We start from the raw sequence: 26,034 nt of genomic DNA on the forward strand, positions 1-26,034 counted from the left end.
TAGTCTTAAGCTTATTTGCTTTATAGCCCCATTTCAACTGTTTCAAAACAGGACAGTTTAAAAAAGAAGACAGTATAAGGATTTCAAGCAACTGCTTTTACTGCCAACAAGGCAGCTCACAAAGGTCTCTCTGCTGAGATGTCTGCAACTAGCAGTCACATGCACACCTTATAACATTGAAAAGCCACTGAGAAGGATGCTGAGCTTCAGTAAGCTGTAGTACAATATGCTTAAAACTTCTCTGGGCACTTTCCCTTTTGGGAATTTAAGAGACAATAAAATAATTTTTGAAGAAAATGCTTGAAAGATGCATTCTAATACTTAAGGCACTTATGAACAGATACAAAGGCCTACTTTTATGGATTGAATGTTTAAAATCTAATCTTTTCTCCAGGGCTCAAAGTTCTTTCTTTTATGTTACAAGTTATTTTTCAAATAAATGAAACTCCTCAATTTGTATAATTTGTAAAATAATAACATTGAGATAAATGATCTCAGGTTCCCTTCAAGCCTCAAATTTTTAATATTTCTGAAGGGCTACTACATTAATGATTATTTTTCTATTTTTCTGGTAGAAATGAATTAACTGGCAATATTTTAGGGAATCCAGGGTTACTTTTCATCAAAATAGTTGGTTATGCATGGTAATCCTATTACACAGAGGATAGCAAGAGCATTTTTTACTAACAAAATTTTATATGTTACAGAACATTAAAAAGATCCACATTAGTATAAAGTACTTTGAAGAAAAATTCAAAACAAACCCACTGACCTGATAACTTGGTTGCAGTGGGCACACATGGGGGTCCGCTTGCCCGCTGGAATGTGTTCAGCTCTCTGCACAAGTGTGTCTTGGTCACTTGGCTGGGGAGGCCCCACAGATGCCCCTGTACCTGAAGAACGTGCATTGTTTGAAATTCTCCCAGTAGAAGGTGCTAGGAGTTAAATGCAAGAGAATCAGAATGAGACAAAGCCAAATATGAACTTTTCCTAATAGCAAAAGCACTGGTTAACTTATTCACATTCCCACTGACATTGTGGCAACATTACGATGCAAACACTAGGCAGTAGTTAAACAAGTGAGCAGAGAATAAACCAAGGATTAGCCACAATATGAGTGACAACAATGGCGTACAGCCACTCCTTTCTTACTTTCACAAGGAGATGTACTTAGGTGACTGTCATAGGTGATGTATTTCTTTCCATCCACTTATCTCTGCTCGTTTTATTTAACTAAACTCAGTTCCAAGCATATCACAGGCATGTAGGAAACTTAAGTGTATTGCTCTACTGTCTTCCAGTTTGTATTTTCCAAGGTGACGTCATCAGACGCCAGGCAGGTCAGCGCCATCCCTGCTCCTTCCTGAGCAGCTCTGGGAAGAGCAGGTTCAGGTTTCCACATATCTGCCTATCTACTCCATTCCCACAATGCTTCCTATTGAGGTCCTACATGTTTTCTTTCTGGACTAGCTGCCAAAATGTCTCCTCTCCCTTATAGTTATTCTCCCAGTGAGCAGATTGAGATGCTAGCATACCAGACTCTTTAGAGTGGATCTGGAGTCTCCCTGCTCTGACCAGGGAATGCAGCTCATGTGCACTGTGCATGAATCTGTCCAGTCATCTCCTGGTCAATGCCGTTTTTCACCTCTCTGCCTTCACTGGTGTGCTTTCATTTAAACTGTCCCCTTTACACCATGAAAATGTGCAGCTTTTCTATTCTGGTAGATTTGAATTGTTTGTGGGCTAAGAGAAGTCCTCTGCTGGATTCAGACCCATTTGTGTTTATGTTTATTCAGACTCATTTATGTTTCTGTTTATTGCTATGGCAATACCATACTGCCTCATTTTTAATTGCACACAGAATCTCCTATGCACATGCTGCCTTTGCTACCAGCAACATCATTTTTCTACCCTCTGTATGCATAGCAACCACCATGTATTATTTAAGACTCAACTCCTCAGTGAACTATTTCAGACCTTCTCCCTGACCTACACCTACCATGGTTCCTTCCACATAACAGGGATCAAATGTTTGTCTCCTATGCTACCAAAATTTTCCATGAATGTCTTACGTATTCCACTAATACCTCTGTGTATTTTCTTCTTCAACATAGCATGTTCCTGAGAACTCTTAATCCTATGCTCTGACAAATACAATCTCTGAGATGAATGAATATAACAGTATACTGGTGAGTAAACACAGATGGGTCTGAAACCAGCAAAGCCCACAAGCAATTCAAATCTACCAGAATAGAAAAGCTGAACATTTACATGGTGTAAAGGGGACAGTTTAAATGAAAGCACACACATGTAACACAGAGCAATAACATGCGGTACATACATTCTTCTATGCCCACCCAAGCGGACAGTGTCTATTAAAGGTGTGACTAGAACTGTATATAATTAATTAAGATAGCTACCGGGACACTTTATCAGAATAAAATATGTTCATAAGGATGTGCAATTACAGAGCCAGTATCCCTGCCCCTCTATGGTGCCGTGGGTGGTGTTCACTCTATGAAATGGGGCTTTCAACACCAGGGAACTTAACTGGGTTGGGAATGTGTTTCCACGCTCTTTGGTTCATATTCTCTTTAACAAGTGGGAAAGGATATTAGTGCCAGATCCACTTGGCATATCTCCCTTGGTGCTTGGTTTACTCTCACAATATGACCCTACCACAGCTCTTCAGCTCCTAAGCTCATGTGGGCTTTCTCCTGAAGTACTGGAAAGCATTTTCCATGCTCAATCTAGAAGGCTTTACATTTAAAGCATGTGAATAGGTCTCTTCTTGGACACACTACAGCTTCTCCCAAGATCCTCCCTTTTTAAGTTCTACCATGCATGATGGCACTCTGCCTCCCATATTCCTAATACTTCACGACTCCAGCAACTACATCATAACAAGTGTTCTTACGTCAACCCCTCCTTTCTTATCCAAACCTTACCCTACCTAGCATTTGACTCTTAGGACAGTTTCATCACTATCCCAGATGCAATCTGTGACTTCTCCCATTTCCCCATTTCTTGTGGGCACATGCAGCACGTGCATGGGCCCATGTACACACACACACACACACACACACACACGATTTTGTTCAGGATCCCTTTAGAAAATCCTAACGGACCCTCACCTCTGTGACCTTCAGCCAATGCAATGTCCAGTGCACGCTACTTACTTACTTACCCTTGCCCTATTCTGCAAGGACCATTCAAGTTTTGCTTTCTTCTCCAAAGTCTGCACTGACCATAGGATAAGTGATCTCTTTCTCTTTTAACATCTATAGCGTGCTGCCTGGATAATTTACATGGTACTTATCAAACTCCTATCAATATCTTTTCTTCTCCAAGTCAATTAATTCTTAAAATGGGTACAAAATATGTACTCCTTTTTGCCACTGGAGAACTACCTTAAGACTAGAAAGTGAAAGGCACTTAATCAAACATGAAAAAGAAGGTCCATTCACTTTGTTGTCTCTGCCCTTAGACTATACAGAAAGCCATTTCTTCAATGTGGATTAGGGTTAGGGTTTCAAATGCGAAAGTTACTAATTGGAAAGTCTGGAAATCAGACCTCAAAGAGAATGAAACCCTTTCATCTACCATATCACATTATCTATGCATAAGCCCTAAAGTACTGAGTCATCCAGACATTTCTAAGCAATAAATGAGTACAAAAATCCTTAAACAGTCACTGTAGAATAGGACATAATCCATCTGGCACAGGCCTCAAGAAGGTGCATGAGGAACTAACTTATTTATGTGAAGAGTTTTTAATCACAAACTGTGTGGCCGTATCTTAAACACAAATAAGAAGGCTCTAAGTGCCACCACACTTAGCTTCCTGTTAGCCTTACATGCCACCTTGGATGTGAAGGAAATTCTCACACTTGTTTGATGCTGTGCGCTAGCACACTGGCCAGCACACAAAGCTATGCAGTCCTGGTAACAACTGGGCCCTGAACAGTCACAAGACACGGTTACATATGATATGGTTTCTTTGGATGGAGTCTCATTCTTTTTTAGTATAGGAACGGCTAACATGTGAGTAGCTATGTCCCGCCCTAAAGCTCTTGGCAAGATGAGGTGTAAGAAAGTGAGGCACTGGGTGAATGAATAAAGTGAGTTCTGTTTCCATGATAATTACTGCACCATCTCAGAAAAAAACTCACCATGGAGACTAGATGCTTCAAATATATTGAACCCACTGTAAAAATTGACCGTCTTGATGACAATTTATTTATTGATAGCACTGTTTTTCTTTCCCTTTATTTTCTAGTAAGACCATCACATAAGAACACAGAATCACCCTACTTCATGCTGTGGAAATTTAAGCCACAAAACACTGTCATGAGTCAGTACAGTGGGAAGTGAGCCCCACTTGAGATTAGATTTCTTCTTCAACCTTAATCCTGAACAATTTTCATTAAACTTGGATTCTTCTGTGGATGATCTGTACTGGACGGGAACTTTGAAATGTTTTCCTTTTGTAATAAACCTATTTCAGCACCACAAAGCTCTCTAGAAATTCAAAGCCATTAGCTACTATTCAATAGACCGTGGGAATGTCCCTTTCATTAACTAATATTGTAGAGTTTTTCAATGGTTTTAATGACACCCATCTATACCTGGTCATTCCATTTGCTTTTCAACATTTAGTGTTTACAAACATTAACATCAAATAATTTAAACACGGATTAAACACTTTTATCAGTATACTAGATTGCTCAGCAAATAAAAAATTATTAAATTAATCAAGTAAAATGCACAGAATGGCGAACGGTTTAGTTACTAGTTTTAAAAATATGTGTCATGATGACATATCAAATCTGTTATGTCTTACATCTCTCCATTTCTTGCCACATGAGGTCTTGCTCACAGACACACACCCACACCCACACACATAAAAGCACACATACATCTACAAAACAACACATTCGAAGCCACCCACACATCTATGGATTAGTTGTTATACTAGAAATGAAAGGAAATAGAGAAGAAGGGATATGTTGCATCATTACAAGAATGCTCTTGCTACCACTGAACAGATGAAAAAATGCACGGCCAGAAAAGCACGGCCATGGACATGAAGCGACAACTGCTTTACGAACTACTCAGCACTGAGCTATGAGCTCAGCTCTACCTCTATGAATAAGAACGATTTATGCCTTCATGAAGTTTAAAAAAAGTTACAGACCAACAAATAATTGATTTTCTTACAGTACAATACAGTTCAGATATAAAATGTTTCTGAGAAGTACATAAGACATGGCTTTGTGTCCCCATCCAAGGTGCTAGGAGTTGGTGGAAGACCCTTTTAAAAAGTGGGGTCTAGTAGGAGTTTACACCCCAGCATGATCTCTTGATATGGGCTGTGAGGTGGATGGGCTTCCTCTGCCACACACTCCTGTCATGAGACTTCATTACAGATTCACAAGCCAAAAGGGACAAGGGACTAAAATCTATGTATTCACAGTGTGTCTTAGTCAAGGTTTCTATTCCTGCATAAAACATCATGACCAAGAAGCAAGTTGGGGAGGAAAAGGTCTATTCAGCTTACACTTCCTCATGGCTGTTCATCACCAAAGGTAGTCAAGACAGGAACTAATATAGGGTTAGGAACTTGGAGGCAGGACTGGATGCAGAGGCCATGGAGAAATGCCGCTTACTGGCTTGTTTCCCCTGGCTTGCTCAGTTTGCTTTCTTATAGAATCCAGGGCTACCAGCCCAGGGATGGTCGCACTCACAAGGGGTCTCCCACCCTTGATCACTGAGAAGATGCCTTACAGCTGGATCTCGTGGAGGCATTTCCCAGAGAGAGGCTCCTTTTTCTGTGATATCCCCAGCTTGTGTCAAGTTGACACACAAAACCAGCCAGTACATAGTGTGACTGTTGCTTTAAACATAGCTATCTATTCTTTAATCTTTAATAGGTGTAAAATTCTTCGAATAAGGCATATGTAAGATTGGATATATTATGTTTTGAAAAATAGTTAAAAGGAGTTATGTGTTTGTGTTTGTATAGTTTTTAAAAAGTAAGTAACAAAGAAAATTATGGGAATTAACCTAGAAATAACTATAAAAATTCTGATTCCTTATAAAAATCATGTATTACTTTACTTTCATTGTTAGAAGAATGAGCCGATATTTAAAATGTTAATGAATATGAATGCTACCAGAAAGATAAAAGACAAGTGTCCACTGCTCTAGCTCGGCTTTCAGAAGTCATATATGAGTTTATGATGTGAAAAACAACTGTCTGAACTGAGAGAGGTGCTCCTTTTGAAACACTGAAGCTAATCTTGGGCTTGTATAAATAACTGGTCCATATCAATGTGACACTTTTGAGTTGTAATTCAACAGCCGAGTATGTTCTTGAAGGTATGGTAGAAATTTTACACACACTAAATCGAGTAGCAGTATGACCACACGCACATAGTATTGTGGACAGTGAGTGCTTTCTTCTCTGCCCTTTCCCAACCATCTTAAACAGATGGTGGCCAAGAGAAAAACAGGGTCTGTGCATTTTTCTATCAAGCTCCTTATGTTGAAAGCATAAGCAACAGTCTACTTTTCATAATCCAGGCGTGAAATTATATGCAGCAAAAAATGGAAAGAGTTAAGCCAAGATCTAAGATCAGAGGACACTCTGAGGTTTGTGCAATTTTTATTAAGTGGCATCAAGGACTTGCTTAATTCAGTGATTAAAAGCAAAATTGGACAGATTAAACTATTATCATTTATGTAAGCAGTGGGGAATGCTGGCATGTCCGCCATGAAGAATTGGAACAGGTGCATCTAAGGCTAAGAATCAAATATCACTGCCACCTCACGAGAACAGTCTCTTCCATTAGCAGCCATCCTTTCAACATTAAGAACTCAGATTAAACTGGATCTAGAAAGTCTTAATTAAAGTGAATACAGGAACTTGCATTAAGCACCATTCTCTTTAATTTTTTTATATTGCATCTTACCAAATATTACTCAGTACCCAGACTTGTCTTTTTCTCCCTATCAACCTCACACAAAAATTTTCTTTGGGTTATAGTTGCAATTACATAGCAGATAAAAAAACACAAGATCTTAACACATAGGGTTTTGCTACGATTAATTAAAATCAGCAAATGATTTCATTTATCATAAATACGTACAGCGTCTTTTGAATAATGTCATTATTGTTCCTATGTATGACATAAAGTTCATGCTTTTATTGTGGAACGCCAGCATTATTCATAAAAATGAAAAAGAATAAAAAGCAAAAGAAACAAAAAAGGACTGAAACAAAATATTTATTTTTGAAAATCTAAAAATCTTATTTAACATGCATCTACATGTTTGTGTGTGTGCCACAGCACCAAGAAGGTCAGAGTACACTAGGCAGGAGTCAGTCCTCTCCTCATTTCATGAGGGTTCTAGGTATCAAATGAGGTGCAGCAAGGTTGATGGCAGGCACCTGTAACTGCTTAGATATTTTACCCAAACATTATATTAAAAAACAAAACTGAGGTGTAATTATAACCTGAGGAATATTGAAAAGGATTGTTAGCTTTATCTGCAGCCTGGGGAGGCAGCTCAGTTGTAAAATGCTGGCCATGCAAACATGAGGGCTGGAGCTTGGATCCCCAGTACCCACATAAAAGCTAGGCATGGGCACAAGCATGTAAACTCTCAGGCATGGGGACGGAAAGAGAATCCTTAAGGCTTGCTGGCCAGCCAGTCTAGATAAACTGTGAGGATTATCTAGACTTGACTACATCTGGAATTAACTAAAACCCAAGAGGCTGGGAACACTTGTGAAGAGTCTTTTTCTCCATTAAATCACTTGAAATGTGAAGACTCACTTTTAATCCAGATCTTTTGATGTGGGAAGATACACCTTTAGTCTGAGCCACACCAGATTTAACTTTAAATATTAAAATTAAAATTAATGGACATGGAAGAAGGCAGCTCTTTCTCTTTGCTTGCTTGTCCTCACTCTTGGGGACAAGTCCACTTCTTTATGGGCATTAGGGCCTACTTTTTCAGGATTCTGGCATATACTGTACTGAAGACCAGCTGAGAAACGCAGCCTTATGGACTGAACAACTACTGGGGTTTTGGACAGTCAGTTGGCAGACAGCCTGTAAGCCGTTCTAATAAATCATATATGTATTTCATTATATAAGTTCTGTTCCTCTAGAGAACCCGGACTAATACATCGAGTCTAAAAAATTAAAATGGACAGCAATTGAGGAAGACAGGACATTGACCTCCATCCTCAACACATAAAAACATGTACATATATACATGCATACAAAAATGGATATTAAATTTCTAGCTAGGCATGGTAGTTCTCTGCTCCAACTCTACTATGAGATGTTGAGGGTGGAGGGTCATGAGTTCAAGATCAACTTTAGCTACACAGTGAGTTTGAAAACAGATTGTACTATATGACTATAAAAATAATTGTAATTTTGAGTGTATTTGCAAAAGAAAACATGTAAATATATACATTATTTCATATTTTTCAAGATGAAATAAAAATAACTAGTTTACCACCTTAACAAAAACAAACAAACACAAACAGCCTAATCTTTAGAGAAAAGGAAGGAAGAGAAATAGGTCTCAAAGTACCCACATAAATAGAATCCTCATTAGGCAAAGACTGATATAGAAAGGGAAAAAATAAAAGACTTTATCATGTTAAGTGATACTGTTTTCTAAGCTGCAGCATTAGAAACGCCATCATTTGTGCTCAGCTTCCCAATATGGAAAACATAAGCACCACCAAGCGTAAAGAAAGAAAATGAAGCAGTGTGAAGAAGATGTACCTACATTCCAGAATGTGCACAGAATACCTCAGAAATGTCAGGGGTCAAACTCAACATGAGATCTGATCTGATTAACAAAGCATCTCATTATTAAACCACCCCTTATAGATTAGACTCATTATTTACACCAAAAACTTGACTTGAAAGATATACCCAGGGGAATAAGCCGATAGGTAATCACACGTGAAACAGGGTTAATACTACAACAAAAGGTGCTTCCAGCTCCCCAGTAAAGTTTGCATCTACTGTGCAGAATTAGGAAGTATGCTATCTTCCTTGTTCATCCAGCTTGACTCCAGAGTTTGGGTTTTCCTGTAAGGAAGCATGAAATTACTATTTCAGACTTTGTATGACTTTTTGCTTCTTTTGAAAATGTCTTTTGAATGAAAATGACCCCTATTGGGTCATAGGAAGTTGCACTCTTAAGAGATACGGGTTTGTTGGGGTAGGTGTGCCACTATGGTGGGCTTTGCGTTTCAGAAGCCCAGGCCAGGGCCAGTGGCTCACTCTTTTTTTCAGCATCAAGTCTGCCTGCCACCATGCTTTTTGGCCATGGTGATAATGGACTAAACCACTAAACTGTAAGTAACCTCCAATTAAATGTTTTCTGTAGTCATGGTGTCTCTTTGCAGCAATAAAACCCCAACTAAGACAGCAAATATTTAAATATATCACTGAAGCCTGAAAATAGCCATGGGTAATACATAAAGAAATGAGCATGGCCACGCTTCAACAAAACCTTATTTTAAAAAAGAAATTGACAGCAGGTAGGCCAGGTGTGACCAAATGTGTGAAATAAGAGTAGAAACTCTTTAAGGAAAGCATTTATAACAGATCTAGATACTTTTTCTATATGGAGGGTGAGTGTGCCAGCATGAGATGGCAAGTGGAAGAGCGGAGGGCTTCTACAGATGGGCCCCACAACACTAAACAGACTCCAACACCAAAGCAAAGCTCCCAAGGAAAACATTCGCAAGAAGAGAAAGTGGATACTTAAGGGCATCACTATTTCTTCCCTAAGAACCATGGTTTTACATTTGAATGGATTTGCTATATGAAGACTGCAAGCACAATCTCTGCATCACACCCCAATCCTGACAGTGGGCAGCTCCACGCAGGACTTTGCAGCGAGTGAACTATTTAATGATGTTAAAATGCAGGGACCAGATGGCAATAAAATATTATTAGAAGAGATGAAATACATGCAACTGGTTGCAATTTACTTACTCATACAAAAATTTAAAATAGAACCAATAAATCCATCCATCTAAGCTGAGCAAATCTAGTTACCTAGATTTATTAGCGTAGCACAAAGCCTACAATGAAATTTGGGGTGGCTGTAGTATCAGTAATTTCCTTTCTCACCCCTATCTACTTTAGCCTTCAAATAAAGATAGAATTTATATCCACTTATAACTGAGATGAACATCATTCAGGCTTGGATCTAATCAAATCTCACAAATAAATGAGTCTTTCTTGGAAACAAAAATAACATATCATATCTCTCCCTAGCTCTGTCTAACTCATAATAAAGCAAAAGGCTGTATTTTACTTCAGAACTGTACTCCACACAATAAGATATGCTCAGGCATCACACAATACAGTGGTGAAATAGCTAAATCATAGCTAAATGATCTGAATTTCAAATGGGAAGTTTAGATGCAAATAATACGCCACCCAAAACAGATTTAGCAGCTACCAGGCCCATGGAATCCTCTCCATGCTGTCCCTTTGAGATCTGGGCCTCCTGATGTAATCACTAATGCCATCTAGGGTCAAAGTATTGGGTCACGGTACTATAAACTGGATAGCTCCTTTTACTTTTCTCAGAGCCTGTTAACTTGTTAGTAATAGTCAACTTAACTGTAATGACTTGTGTAGTCTTGATAAAGGTATTTTTAAAGCTGAAATACCAATGAAATGATTACTGCTAATGAGCAATATCTACCATGTTACTGTTAGGAGATGCGGTTTGGTCCTTTCTAGGCTGCCTCTGTATTCAAGTAGGGGTGATGAGTCCTCCTTCAACAAAGAGTGTAAGAGGCACTACAGTCAACTAAGTGCTTTGTAAACTATGTTTGTCACTTTCCTTTACCTCTGACCCCCTCACATGTACTATTCCCTAAAATATTCCTAACTGATCACTCTTTTATGTAATATAATATAAATAAGCTTATTTATATTGTGCTTCTCCAAATCACAACTTATATTCTTTAGAAAGCACCAATTTTATACTTTGACATCACCATCAACTAAGAATCCCTGCTTTTATTAAAACACATTTGTGTCTAAAAGGAAAACCAAGTGGAGGCTGGGGACATAGCATAGAGAGTAAATACTTGCTGTGCAAACAGCAAGCAGGAGAGCTTAGCACATATGTGACAATAAAGCACGTGGCATGCTCCCCTAACACCAGCAGTGGGGAGAAGTGAGGAGACAATCTAGTTAAAATCGTGACCTTCAGGTTCAGTGAAAGACCCTGTCACAGAACCAAACTGGAGAATGTCAGGAAGACACTGGCAACCTCTGGTCCTAAAGGGGCATACGGAGGCAAGCATACCCACACGTGGGTGCACACACTCCTGAAACACATATACTCACATACCAAAAATGAAAAAAGCAAGTGATTAGTAAAACCTGTGTGTGTCACCTGATTTTTATAACGAGAACAATGACTTAGCAGGAATGCTGGGAAAGCTGGGTGTACAGGCACCTGTCTGTCTGTAATCTCAGCACCTGGGAGAAGAGCCATGCGGTGAGTTTGAGGCTAATAAAGGTTATAGAGCAAGTCTCTACCTAACTAGCATGGAAATTGGTGATTCTTTAATATAGAGTATCAGAAGTTAGGTATGCTAAACACTAAATGGCATGTGCTTACTGTGTTTAAGTATGCCACCATAATATCAGGTAGAATAGCTTATACTTGCATGGGAGCTTTTAATAGCCCAAAACTTAGGATACCCAAGATATAAGATACAATTTGCTAAACGCATGAAACTCAAGAAGAATGAAGACCAAAGTGTGGACACTGTGCACCTTCTTAGAATTGGGAACAAAACACCCAGGGAAGGAGTTACAGAGACAAAGTTCGTAGCTGTGATGAAAGGATGGACCATTTAGAGACTGCCGTATCCAGGGATCCATCCCATAATCAGCTTCTAAACGCTGACACCATTGCATACACTAGCAAGATTTTGCTGAAAGGACCCAAATATAGCTGTCTCTTGTGAGTCTATGCTGGGGCCTAGCAAACACAGGAGTGGATGTTCACAGNCAGCTATTGGATGTATCACAGGGCTCCCAATGGAGAAGCTAGAGAAAGTACCCAAGGAGCTAAAGGGATCTGCAACCCTATTGTTGGAACAACATGATGTACTAACCAGAACCCCGGAGCTCTTGTCTNTAGCTGCATATGTATCGAAAGATGACCCAATGGAAAGAGAGGCCCATTGGACTTGCAAACTTTATATGCCCCAATATAGGGGAATGCCAGGGCCAAAAGAATGGGAATGGGTGGGTAGGGAAGTGGGGGGCGCTATGGGGGACTTTTGGGATAGCATTGGAAATGTAATTGAGGAAAATATGTAATAAAAATATTAAAAATTAAAAAAAAAAAAAGAAAACACTTTTTTAAAAAAATCCATTTATCTCTTACCACTGTCAGCCAGCACGACAGTAAACAAGGCTCACCTGGGAGCTCTGTGCACACACAATTAAAGAAGGCACGCAGGTGATGCTTCCTCACACTAAGAACTGTAAATGAAAACAGCTAACTGTAAAGATGCAACAAATCGAGCATTACGGTGAAAGAAGATGTGCTGGACAGTTTGATGTCAACTTGACACAAGCTAACGTCATCTGAGAGGACAGAACATATGAGGAAAATGCCTCCATAAGATTCCTGGATATGGGGTGTGGGGTCGGGAATAAGCTGAATGTCTGTTTTCTCTAAGCTACACACTTGACCATATACTTGATCTCTCTGACAGTGTTTTAGAGTGTGATGTCTAAGTTCTCTATCACAATTCCTTCCTTCCCTGGGAAAACAATGGTTAAGCAGCACCCGACTCAGGTTAAAGATGCTAAGGTCACAGGTCTGTTCTCCCCAGAACTATCTCCATTCCTATCACCAGTGCCTAAGGTGAGTGGTATCTGCCATCACTACCTCTATGGTAGAACACCTCTGGACTCCAGTCTCACTACAGAGAAATCAGCATGGTCTGTTTAAACACATTAAAGATATATTGATCTTTCAATAGAGCCAATCCAACTCTGCTACTACACAGATTACAGATCTATTAATAGCTTCTTTTCAGAAGCAAGCCCACACTATGAAATGCTCTAAGCACTCACTGGCCAGGCCCCCACTACTCCATTAATCCTACTTCCTCTCTGGTCACTAAAACATCCCGAACAACTTGCACTTCCTTTAAGAAATTAAAGTCTTGAGGTCCTTTGAGTGTTTTTATTTTTTGGTACATATGTGTGCATAAACATTAAAATCTCATTCCTGAGCAAAATAAAACTCCACCATAAACAAGTATGTTTTCTACCTCCAAGTTGTATTCTTTATTCAAGTGTTTTCTACTCCCTTTCTGCTGCTGCAGAGCTCCACATTTTCTGACCTGGGCCCTGTAATCAGAGGTAACTTTTCTTTGCACATCTGTTGCTGATTTCTATGCAATGTACTGGTGCTTTGTGCTCAAATTTACTATCCAAAGTAAGATGAGCCACATCCCTAATATTCCCACTGTGCTCCACTGTTTGGTCCCTTGGTTACAATGATTTCCTTATTTTTTTAGAGAAAGAAAATCAGGCCATGGTTACAGAATTGCTAATATTTTGAATTACTGGCTATAGAGAGCAGCAAGTAATTACAGTATTGCTTACATTCACCTCCTTTAACTCTTAATTTGATGCTTCAGGGGGCTGGTAGCATGGCCTTGTCCTCAGCGCTTTGGGATTTTTAAATAGCTGCTTTGTCAGATACTGCTTTCACCTTTGTTCAGTAACACTTAAAGAAACCTGAAGCCCAAGAAGACTGAACATCCTGATGACAAATGAATGTTGTTTCCCCCAAATTACATGAAAGGCTTCAAAATAAGGCATTTGGTCTATGGACTAACATTTACCAAAGAAACTGCCGCATACCAGGCAGGTGCTCTAAAGCAAGGTTGGTATGGTAAACCTTGGCCACACCCTTCAAGGTCTATAAAAACAATTAAAATGAACATAATGAATTCTATGGTAAAGACACTGCCACAGTTGTATGGACCATGGAGAAAAAATAGGTGCCCAGCCAGAGGCTCGGTGAAACTGTACTAAGCAGGTGATAAATGGTGTCTGACTAGAGGAGTTACAGGGTGGGAGAGCAAGTGAAGAAGTGCACTCAAGAGCAGCCTGTACAAGGCATGGAACTGTGTGAATAATGGATGCTGGCAATTTTGGCAGGACTGAACTAGAAACACAGGGAAAAACCTTATGAAATGAGGCTGCAGAAGATAGTGGAGGAGAGGAGGAAACTTACTGAAGGCCCCAGGAAGAAGGTACACTGCCTGCAGCAGGGAGCTCCAAACAGCTGCACACAGGGAAGTTCTGTGACATCCACTTTGCTGGTTCAAAACAGTATAAGTTCTTGATACTGTTATGACAGGGTCAAGGATGGACTCTGAACCCTTCCTGCTCTATCTTCTAAGCATGTCAATATGCCAGCTCATATGTTCACAACAGTGCTGCAGAGGCACTTTAAGATCCTTATTTTAACAAAGAAATTGTAGACTCAAAAGGTTAGCCTCAGAGTTGGGCACAGTGGGACAAACCCATCATCATAGCTGCTAGGGAGGTGGAAACAGAAGCATCATTAGTTTGAAGTCCTCCAGAGTCATACAGGACCCTTCTTGCAAAAAGCAGAAGCATATGACTGAAAAGGGTAGCCCCGTAGAACTCATACCTGGTGGGGGACACATTACATACACCAGAGCCACCCACACCACACCACACAACTAAGTACAATGGACAATACAGCCTGATGTAGCAAAGCACTGCTTATATTCCAGCAAATTCATCGTTTGCATTCTGTGTTTGATTAGGCTAATTAATGTATTTCAACACAAAATGGCCCTCTGTGCCTTCATGAAAAATATGTTTTACTATATTTGGTAAGACAGTAATATTTTTATACCCATGTTTGCATCTAGTGATTTACGTTTACCTAATCTGGTGATCATAACTTACTAGGAATGTAGAAAAACCATTACATAGCAAATTAGGTCACCTACAAAAACACAGGTATATATTTTTAAACTATTACTATTAAATTTACAAAGGTTTAAAAATACTCATCTAGCTACTTATTATTTATATATAATATGAAGCTTTCACGAATAAAATTTTAATACATAAATATTGAGGCTGTACGATGTAGCTCAGTGGTACGGCACATGCCTGGAATGTATGACACCCAGGGACTCATCCCTAGCTCTTCAAACAAACAAAAGTGAATTCAATACAGGTTTAAAAAAAATCCCAATTCTGATAAATAACAAGAAAAAACTCCATTTTTAAGTATGGCCCTAGGTTGTAGTCACTGTTTCTATTTGTGACAGTTATGTGACACAGGCATGAGGAAGTAGGCAGTAACACTGCTGACTTGTTCAAAACTCAACTTGAATTCTTACTACTTTTCTATCTTAGTATTTTCATCTAGTCTATGAATTTTAAACATTTTACATCTCAAAAGAGTTATCTTTTTAGATAACTGGCAAGTTATCTAAACCAGCTGGCAAGTGTTTAATGATAAAAGGAAGTGGCACTGACGATGCCTCATGAAAACAGTCCAGTCTAAACTCTAATGCTGCTACATGCACACTCAACCCCTGGTTGTCATCTATTCTAGCATCACTGTACTCTGAAAGGTACCGCAGTACTATACACCACTATATACTATACACTATGGTAAATACTCTATACAAGTTCTGCAACACCACAAGAGAAACATCTAATAAAGGCAGAACTTTAGGAGACTTACATAAGTGAAGCACAGGCTTAGAATACACTAGAATGTCTTATAATTTCAAAAAACCTTTTTGGTAAAGTCCTCCCTTTGTTTTCTTTTGAGCTTTTAAGCCTTTCATTTAAAAATACAATTACCAATTCAATTAACAAAAAGTACAATATATGTTTTTAAAATCAAGTCTTCTCACACTATTTTCTAAACTATACAGCATAGTAAACACACTTCCTCACCTTTTGTGTCAAAGCATATCTGTGTGCTAGCCTTTGAACATTCCCACTTTTTGTTATGTAGGTATATCATGAAACATGTTTATAAAAATCACAGTTCTCATAGTATTTTTAAATAGCACATCAAAATACTCTGAAATGTTCTGCACCATTCTATTTCATTTGGGGGAATGCTGGCTACATGCAAGAGTACCAAGTTCCCACACAGTGAAACAGTTTTTGTTTTTGGAAGAAAAGGAAGTACTAACTATTGACTCTATCATCAAACAATGTATACATGTGCCAAGTTATCAGAATGTACCCCATAAAGATTTACAAATATGCCCCAACAAAATAAAGCTAGATAAATGCCATCTCCCAGCTATTACACTGATTTCAGAATCAACTATGTTAATCACAGACTGGAACTTGCTCATTCTGACCATCTTTCTCAGACAACCACTGGAGTTATTTTAAAATACTTAGATCAAGTCTGTTTTTCTTTCCTTTGTGGATAGCAGAGCAAATATATGAACTAACTAGGAAATCAAGCTCTTAGTGGGACAGCAGCCACGTCCCTGGCTTTCATGCCATGTGAGTCATCATGGCCCACTGACCTGTGCTGTCAGGTTCTGCTGCCCTTTGACCTGCACCGCTGCTTTCACAGGTGAACTAAGAAGCCATCAAGAACCACCAACCATGCCCTAATTCCAAAGGACTTGAAAGTCTTCATCAGAAATCTCTTAGAAATGTCAAATACTAATACTATGTTCTAAAGGCGTGTCATTTTGCTCTTTTAAATGACATACTTCCAGGTACTGTATAATAGAAACATGAGAGCCTGGAAATTAAGTTTTATTTTTAAATTCTACAAAGTAATATAAACTATTAGAATCTGTCTAGTAAGAAAGCATTAAATACGTATTTTTGTGTCCTCAGACTAAAGTGATAGCATTGTCTCAAATGTATTTTTGATTTTGAGTGAAGTGTCATGATGTAATTGAATTACAATCTCACAATAGAAAAAAATTTTGTTTGACAATACTGTTTTATTATATGTATGCTACTAGGTTATAATATTTCTCATATTAAATTATCTATAGTTTCTACAAACATATCATGTTTTAAATGCTAGGTATAAGGGTCATGACTACAGTTGCTGCTTGTCTGATTTGATTAGTCTCTTAAGAATCAGAGAAGAAAGGACTCTATCACCCTCTTGTGGTGGTTTTAATGTAGTGTTTTTCCCGGGAATTATTTTACTTAGAAAAGAATATTTTATTATGAGTTTTTGAATTATCTAATCATCAGCTACATTTTCTGTCCGGATTTCAGCTTTGACCTTAGAAATTAAGCGCTTTGTATCTTGTAAGACACTGTCCTGTCACATTCCAATGACATCAAAGCCATTTTTTTTCTTAAAATTATTTTGGTACTAAAAACACATGCAAGATAACTACAGCGAGTCCCTGTCACAATATACGGGCTTGAAGTGAATGGAAATAGCTCAATACGGCTATGCTTGATCACTACTTTCCTCCCAAAGAAATAGGTCGTGCTATGGCAATGACCAACAAGTGTCAGAGGCTAGTCTGAACATTTTGTTTTTAGAAATAATTTAGCAGTCTAATTCTTGTAAAGATCTCTATATTATATATAATGGCCGATCTTCTTTCCCTGAAAACACAGATACAGTCAGCCGTCCATTCTGAAGTTTCTATATTGGATAAAAAGTATCTGAGGGGAAAAAGAAGTACTAACCATCTACACACTTCTATTTCACATCATATCTCCTAAACAATGCAGCATAGCAGTATGTCCACATCCCTTACATTATATTGAGTAGGTAGATAACCTCTGGACAGTTTAAAGTCAGCAGAGGATGTGCACATGCTTTGGTGACTCGCTGAGTGTTAACAATTGGCTGCATAAGCACGGATAGAGGACTAGCCACTGGATTTTGGTCCACTTCCTTAGATAGTATGCCCATCCCTGGTGGCCTGCTAAACAGCTTCCCAGTGGGGCTTCCTGAGCCTCTTTCAAAACCAGTATGGAATAGTAAAGGGCCCAGTCTAGCGTTAGTGCATGAAACTGTGGATACTGCTCTTGGTTAACTGGAAAAGGAGGGAGTACACTAAAGACAGGCATAGGTAAAGACTTTCTGAATAGGATCCTGGCTATTTAGAAAAGAAGGCAAACGAATGACAAGCATGACCCTAGGAACTTAAAATGGGTTTGCACAATAAAGAAAATGGTCGATCAAAAAAAGAGGTCCCTACAGAATTAAAAAACAAACAAAACAAAACCTTTTACCAGGATGCATCTAACAAGAGAACTCATATCTAGAGTAGACAATTCAAAAAGTGAACATCAAGAAAACAAAAGACCTAACCCCCCAAATGTGCTATGGAACTGATCAGGGTTCTTCATGAGAAGAAATACAAATGGCTAATAAGGTATTCAACATCTCTCAATCATCAGGGAACACAAATATTATGTCCTTTTCAATAAGGGATTTGTGCCTCTGCAAGTGAGCCTGAGTCAATCTTCCATGCATACTGAGGGACAACTGTTCTTGGAGCTTCTCCACAGAATCAACAGCATGTACAAACATCACTATGACATAAAATAAGCAACAACACACTGATGAGGGCCTGAGCCAAAGCAATGGTGCAAAGGAGAGAAGAGGCGTGATACATACTGTATCGGAGCGCCTGCTGGTATTGGATACTGTGAGAATGAGGAGTCTAGTCTAAAGTTCATAATCTGCTGCTGATCAGAGGGCATATACCCCAGGGTAGGAAATCACATTTTCAGGCACACTGCATTTGAAATGTTACCAGGACACAGCAAGCATTTCAAAGGCCTTGAGGATACTGGAGATCATCAGACAAGATAGCAAATAATCAATGGTTAGGTACTGTAAGGAACTTAATGACACAGTACCCAGGAGAAGGGAAAAGCTGAACTTGGGGTTGGAAAGTCTCAAGGTATAATCCCATCATTTTAACAGAGGTAGTGTGTGTGTGTGTGTGTGTGTATACATGTTCTGTGAAAGCCCAAGGCCAACCTTGTGGTTGATTCCCAGGTGCTATCTGTGTAGTTCTATGAGCCAGGGTCTCCCACTGGCCTGGGACTTGCTGAGTAGGCCAGGTTGGCAGGCTGTGGAGCACTAGGGATCCTCCTATTTCCGTCTCCCTGTGCTTGGATTACAAGCACGTACAGACGGCTATGCAGGCTTTTTAACATGAGTTCTGGGGACTGAACTCAGACCTTCTGGCTAATGTGTTAGGAATTGACCAACTAAGCTACCTCCCTACTCCTAGCACAGCTATTTCTGTCGTTTACCCATAGACATTGCTTATGTTGGAGAAACAGTAGATGGTTTAGAATTCCTGACTTTTATATATCAGAAGATGGAGGGTCAGAGCGATGAATATTTGTATCTGAAGGTCTTATCTAGAGAGGTGACTGAGAATTCAGCTTTCTTCACTGAGCCTGAAGTGTTACGTGTCAGTATTTAAATACCTCCTTTCCAGTACTGTGTGCTCTTTCCCCTCTTGATTGATATGTCTCCAGAACAAGCAAAGGGCACGCGTGAGGCACAGAGGATGCTGCTGAGACATTCTGAAGAGCAAAGCAGCTGCTGAGATTCTGTATAGTTGTTCCTAGATCTTAAATAGTTGAGAATGGCTTTCACTAGCACAGTACTATTGTACCTGCTAGAACACATTTCAAACTTTCGCTCTAGAAAAGTCAAGAGTGCGGGATTTCTTTGGAATACCTGCTTGGTTTGGACGCTGCCAGCTAGGTGACTTGCCGCCGGTGGATCCTACAGGCTTGAAAGCAGCAGCGGAGCGGAGGCCAGCCACCGCGGGTCTGCTGGAACCTGGGCTCTCTGGGCCCTCAGACGCACTCAGAGGTGAAGCTCCAGATGACACCGATTGCTGAGAAGGCTCCTGGGTGCTACTGTAAGGAAGGAAGGGAACAGCTGTGGTGAGGGGGATCTATCTAGTTCAGCCATGAGCCTGGCTTCTCCAAACCCATTAAAGCTTTAAGGAAAACAAGATACCGGTGGACTTTTATTTTTTAAAAAAGAAAACTCTGAAAGTGGGTTGGGAGAATAGAACACATGTGACATTAAGTCGGAAGTGGAACACTGGCGAGGAGAGGAGAGGTGGTGAGTTAGAGAAGTGCAAAGAAGGAAATCAGCAAAACAATTATAATTATAACAATTATAAGGAAGTCTGCTTCCTTACAGGCAAATAATACACAAATAATTCTGAAATCATGAAGGACTTCCCTTTGTTAAGAAGAAAAAGCAGTTAACTTTTTTTTCTGTATGATGGAAGTTATTTTCAAATAGTCTACAATATGTTATGTAACCAATCCTCAAATTGAATTTTCCTTCTCTATCCCTAGTTAACATTTCAAAAGAATCATCAGATCAAGGACATTAGTTGCTGGAGTATCCGTAATAACCTGTATGAAATAGCATCAATGTTGCTCTTTTTATATATTATAGTACATCACAAACTGTTTTCCTGACACCTTGCCAGTCACCATTTTCCACTGTATAGTCACTCACCCATTCTGTAGTATTTAGACATCACATATACCAGACAGTGTAACAAAGAGACAATATCTCCTGCCTTGTAGAATGTCCAGTGTTTTAGGTTTCATAACACCAGGAAAAAAGAGATTCAACTACCATTATCTTTTCTCAATTCCAATAGGCAATTATTTTGCTTCTAGAGCCTATTATCTAAACTTTAAATAAGGTCATTAATACTTTGATGATTAAAAACTCCACATAGTTTAAGCAGAATAATTAAATATAAGATGCTTAGTCTATTTAGGGTATAGAATGTGAGCTTAACATATGAAAGGCTAGTAAACATACTGAAATAATAAAATATCTATATTCAACATATTTATCCATTACAAATAAATTAGTTTTAACTCACAATATACAGGAACTTCTTATTCTGAGATTAAATTACTCATGTATATTACACAAAACAATGAGCTACATAATCATAACTCTAAAGTCCAAATCATTGCCATTTAATCATCTGAAGGAATTAAAATTGACTTCCAGGATATCTTCCAAATGTATGAGTCAGTAAACTGGATGACAGGAATCCAGTGCTAAGACCAGTGAATCTGGGTGCTGGAAGGAGCAGTAATAGATGACCAAGGTATGAAAAACGTTGGGTGGCCTTGGCAGCCTTGCACATCTACATGGCCTGGTTCTATATGGTTACCTGCTGTGTACTACTCATCAACCCAATCTGCAGCAAGATGGATGTGGTTCAGTAAAGAATGCAATCCCAATACGGAAAACCATTCAAAGGAAAAATCGTGTGCCCTACCCTCTGAAAATCCTGTCTCAACTGAGAGGCACTTAGGCAGAAGAGGGGAACTCTAAATGGGAGTGACCAATGAGAGAGAGCAAAACTGAGTTACAGTCCAGCATGTCGGCCAAAGCCTGTAATCTATAGGGCTAAGTCAGCTCTCCTGCTGTGTCAAAGAAACTATGGCTTCTGGACATCCTTATTCTCGGCGCTACATTTTACTGTTCTTTCCAGGCAGACTTTGTATGACAGGTACCCTTCAACACCTTCCTTTTGCAAGCATCCAAGTTCTACCTGTGCTTAACAGAAGAACTGAAAGTACCCACTTAGTGCTGTGCTCAGATAGGCAGTTATCACACACTGTTCTATTTAACTCCTCAAGCTGCTACAAATTAATTACTTGTAATTAGTTTATCTATTTATCATCACTTATTTAATATCTGGCATATAAATGTACATTCACTTGTGATGGCTGTACCTTGTCTTCAGTACATTAAGATTACTTAAGGTTGGGAACTCTGCCATGCTAGGAGTATATTACTTAACCTTAGTAAAGTTCTTTATCTTCAAACAGTACAAATATATTGCCTTTCTCCCAGGGTTATAACAAGCATGAACTAAAGTACTTATACAATCCTCAACACTGAGTTAAGTGTTGAAAATGGCACTAATAATTGTGTCTATATTCTAAGTGTGTAGTTCAATGGTAATGATATTATTAGTGAATATGGTTACTAAATTAAAATTTCATATAACAATTTACTTATAAGTATAGTTTCAGTCCTGGATTTTAATCTGAGGTACAATTTTAAATTACAATTATTTCAATTAAGTTAAAAGTCCTATGAAGATTATTGCAAGCTAACATGTTTTAATTTAGGTTGTATTTTTTTATACAAGGGTTTATATAAATTCTCTCCCCACTAACACATAATACTTAAATTTTAAACTTACTTTTCAAACATTAAGGATCTGAGGCACACAATAAAGAAGCTATAAAAACCTAAGTCATGTGTACTTATGTACATTATGGTTATTTTTCCAGTGATAGAAACAGAACCCAGATCCTCAGCTCTTAGACAAGCATTCCACTGAGGCATACTCCTAACTCTACACCCTGTCTCAAATATCAAAATATGTGCAAAGCACGGACTACTAATGTTCCCTCTCACAGGGCTCCCAGAGAGCTTCTTTCAGGCTGGAGCTGCAGGTATTACCTATGTGATGCTGACCAAGGAACTCTGAAGGAGTAGATTCACATAACATTCCATCCAGTTCTTAAAGTGTGGTCCAACTAGACTCAAGAACCCAAAATTTAAACAACTTCAGTGTTTCCCCTTAGAAATGGTCTGCTCTCCCTGACGCCAACTTTACTAACTACTGTAGAACTGCAGTGTAGCATAATGAGAAGCTCTGTAATGCTGGGTAGCCAGAGACTGACAGCTCATTATAGCCGACCACCACTAGCTACAGTGGTAGACATTTACTTTACTACTGATTTTACACTTGACACAACATATGTTCTCTGGCTGACTCACTGAGATTACACATTTAGCCAACCATGGGCTATTTTTATCTCTGTATTATGCTTAGTAACTTCTGGGTTAACCATTAATTTTCTGTAATTGTTTCTGATTTTCTATAATTTGGCTCTGGAAAGGCTTAAGTGGTTGCCTATGGCACTATGGGAAGTGGTGAACCCTTGAGGAGGTGACCCTTGAGGAGGTGAGCACCATTGGGAGGCAGTCAGGTGATAAGCAGTGTGCCCTTACAGATAGCATGGGGACCCAGCCCCTCCCCTTTCCTTCCTTTCCTGCCACTGTGAGGTTAAACAGCTCAGCTCTAACACATGGTCCTGATCACAGGCACAAAAGCAATGGAGCCAGGCAAGCACACACCGAAACCCCAAACCACAAGCCACAATAATCCTTACCTCTGCACAAACTGCTTATCCCATGTATATTATCACAGCAATATAAAGCTGAACACATGCATTTAGCACATACAGTAAAAATTAAATAACTTTTCAAGTAAAATTCTCATGCATATGGACCATAAGATAGTAGTCAGCCATAATAACTATACTGCTTTCCATCTTTTAAAAATGCATGGATTATTAATCATTTGACTATGCTACTGCAGCTGTAGCCATGTAATAAAAGCCCAGATTCCACTACAGTTTAAATATTGGCAAAATTATTCATGACTTCATACCAAACATCAAAAGTGCTATTAAAGACATCGTAATGGATTAGAAGGTGAGCGGACAGGCAAATGAGAGAGCATACATGGGCTTGGGCACTGCATTGAACCTGCAGCTAATTCAACACCGCTTAGTTCTGCAACCTTTTCATCTGGCCTGTTACATCATAGTATGCTGTTAGAGGAAACAAACTTCCACACGCCATGATCCCTCCCATAGTACCTGCTCTTCTTAACATGGACAGAGCCACTTGACTCCTCAGAGGACTGAAGACAGGAAAGAGCTAGAGGCTTGGGAACAGTGCTGATGCAGAGTGCATCCAGAAGAGACTGGGAGTTTTCAGGGCTGAAGAGCCTGGCAAGCATTCAGAGAGGAGCGTCAGTGAAAACTTGCAGTGTCCACAAAAGAATGCCTGTCTTCAGTCTATGATCTGAGACATTTCCTTTAGGAGTGAGAAGGAGATAGGGAGGAGGAAGACAAAGACAAGTGCAAAGCAGTGGGGAGGGTGAATAGAAGCACAGAGGTTTCACTGTATTATTTGGCTTGGCCGGATGGCACACACCTTTAACCCCAGTACTTGAGAGACAGAGTCAGGCCAATCTTTCTTTCTGTGAGTTTGATTTAAAACAGTCTGGTCTACAAAGTGAGTTCCTTGGACAGCTAGGGCTATGCAGAGAGACCTTTTCTCAAATAAAAAAACAACTAAGGAAATTTTTATTACAGTCATGCAAGGCTAGCTTTCAAAAGCATTTAAGCCAGGCATGGTGGTGCACACCTTTAATCCCAGCACTCAGGAGGCAGAGGCAGGTGGATTTCTGAGTTCGAGGCCAGTCTGGTCTACAAAGTGAGTTCCAGGACAGCCAGGGCTATACAGAGGAATCCTGTCTCGAAAAAGCAAAAAAAAAAAAAAAAAAAAAAAAAAAAAAAAAAAAAAGCAAGCATTTACACCTATAAATGTGATAGAAATAATATAGAAACAAGGCACATAGAAGGACTGTTTCAGGGAATAACTAGGCTTTAATTCACCAATGTTGTGGAATACGATAGCATCATCAGAAATTTAATTTCTACCTGACTCAGCCTCAGCGACAACTGAAAGCTATAAACTCTAAAGTCTGTAGGAACGTAATACATGATAGTGAGCACAACTGAGAGATACGAATAGTGGGAGCTGTGAAAATGGAGCCATGGCTGCTTTTCAAGAACATTTTCCAATCCTGTGGACTTACTCACAGCCTGTGTGACACACATACAACACAAGGGGGAGCTCACTAAAGAACCCAGCCTCTGAACACTGGAAGACACTGGGACCACAGACATATACTGCACACATAATTCTACCTGGTTTTCGCAGCAAGAGCAGCAGACACAGTGGCAGCCGCATCACTGAGAACTACAGCACTGTATCTAGTAGGAGGGGAGAAGGCAGGAAAGTTTCCAAAACCTTCCAAAGCACCTTCTACAGTTCTTATAGAGCTGCTTACACTTGATAGGGAAAAAAAGACAGGGGGAAGAAAAAAATGAAAGTAAGAAAAGACAGCAGAATAAACACAAGTCGGCACCTATTCTAGATCAGTATTTAGACATGACGGTGAGCCACGTAAAGTGATGACAGTTATTTACGTCACTTACTAATTATATCCGAAATTTCAGACATTTAAATTTAATGCGTAAGCCTATGACTGTTTTTCATCAAGCACAATGTAATGTCAACCAAATCATATATCCCATATCATATATATACATAGACAACCAAGAAGAAAATGAATCTGAAAATAAAAGCTGCGTTTCTGTAAGCAGGGATAAGGGAATTTTCCTTAAAAAGTTTGTTTTTACATAAGACGTGCTGTCTGGGAGTAGACATATACCTAGTTCATGGCATTTTCATGAGATGTTTTAGAAGCAGAACTGCCTACATGTTTAGAAGCAACAGCGTTTATTAACATGAACAGGAAATAACTTTAAGATAATATAGGGTTGAGCTATTCTGGATGGTAAGAATCTATGGAAAAGTTAAACAGCATTCAAGAATATAAATAATCAAATCATCTTCTCGGCAAAATCCCACAGTTCTATTTTGACTTAGCTGTGTAAGGTTTTTAAATGAGATAAAATTTCATATTCAGAAGTGTCCTTATGACTTAAAAATAATTATTTTTTTCTTTCTTTACAAATAGTAAACTATCTGGGAAATAATTTACAGTCCATCATTATGAATGCAAGACTCTCAAAACTGGTGGTCAAGATTTATTGAATTTTTTTTCTAATTAAATAGGATAGTCTAAAAAACATGGTGTGGGATTTTCTTCTTATCTTCCTCTATGGGTTTAAGTTACTAATAATAACATGGCTATAGCACTGTAACTACTTTTTGGTTTAAAAAGTTGTGACAATGGCCACCTCCAACCCGTGATGAGGCCAAGTCCACAAAGGTTAAGAACTT

General features: G+C 39.1%; 1 protein-coding gene across 6 annotated transcripts in view; it reads right to left on the bottom strand.

The window, feature by feature from the left end:
• The window catches only part of Pdlim5 (PDZ and LIM domain 5), a 159,479-nt gene that overhangs the window by 18,589 nt on the left and 114,856 nt on the right, over positions 1-26,034 (bottom strand). For 2 of the 6 annotated variants that reach the window (XM_029475107.1, XM_029475105.1), the window contains 4 exons: positions 24,933-25,076; positions 23,814-23,945; positions 19,816-20,000; positions 773-935 (listed from right to left, as the gene is read on the bottom strand). In XM_029475107.1, the coding sequence (XP_029330967.1) occupies positions 773-935; positions 19,816-20,000; positions 23,814-23,945; positions 24,933-25,076 (624 nt within the window). The remainder of the gene's footprint in view (positions 1-772; positions 936-19,815; positions 20,001-23,813; positions 23,946-24,932; positions 25,077-26,034) is intronic. The other 4 variants (XM_029475109.1, XM_021157645.2, XM_029475106.1 and 1 more) reach the window with 3 other exon arrangements.

This window comes from Mus caroli, chromosome 3 (assembly GCF_900094665.2).
Source record: "Mus caroli chromosome 3, CAROLI_EIJ_v1.1, whole genome shotgun sequence".
Lineage (NCBI taxonomy): Eukaryota > Metazoa > Chordata > Mammalia > Rodentia > Muridae > Mus > Mus caroli.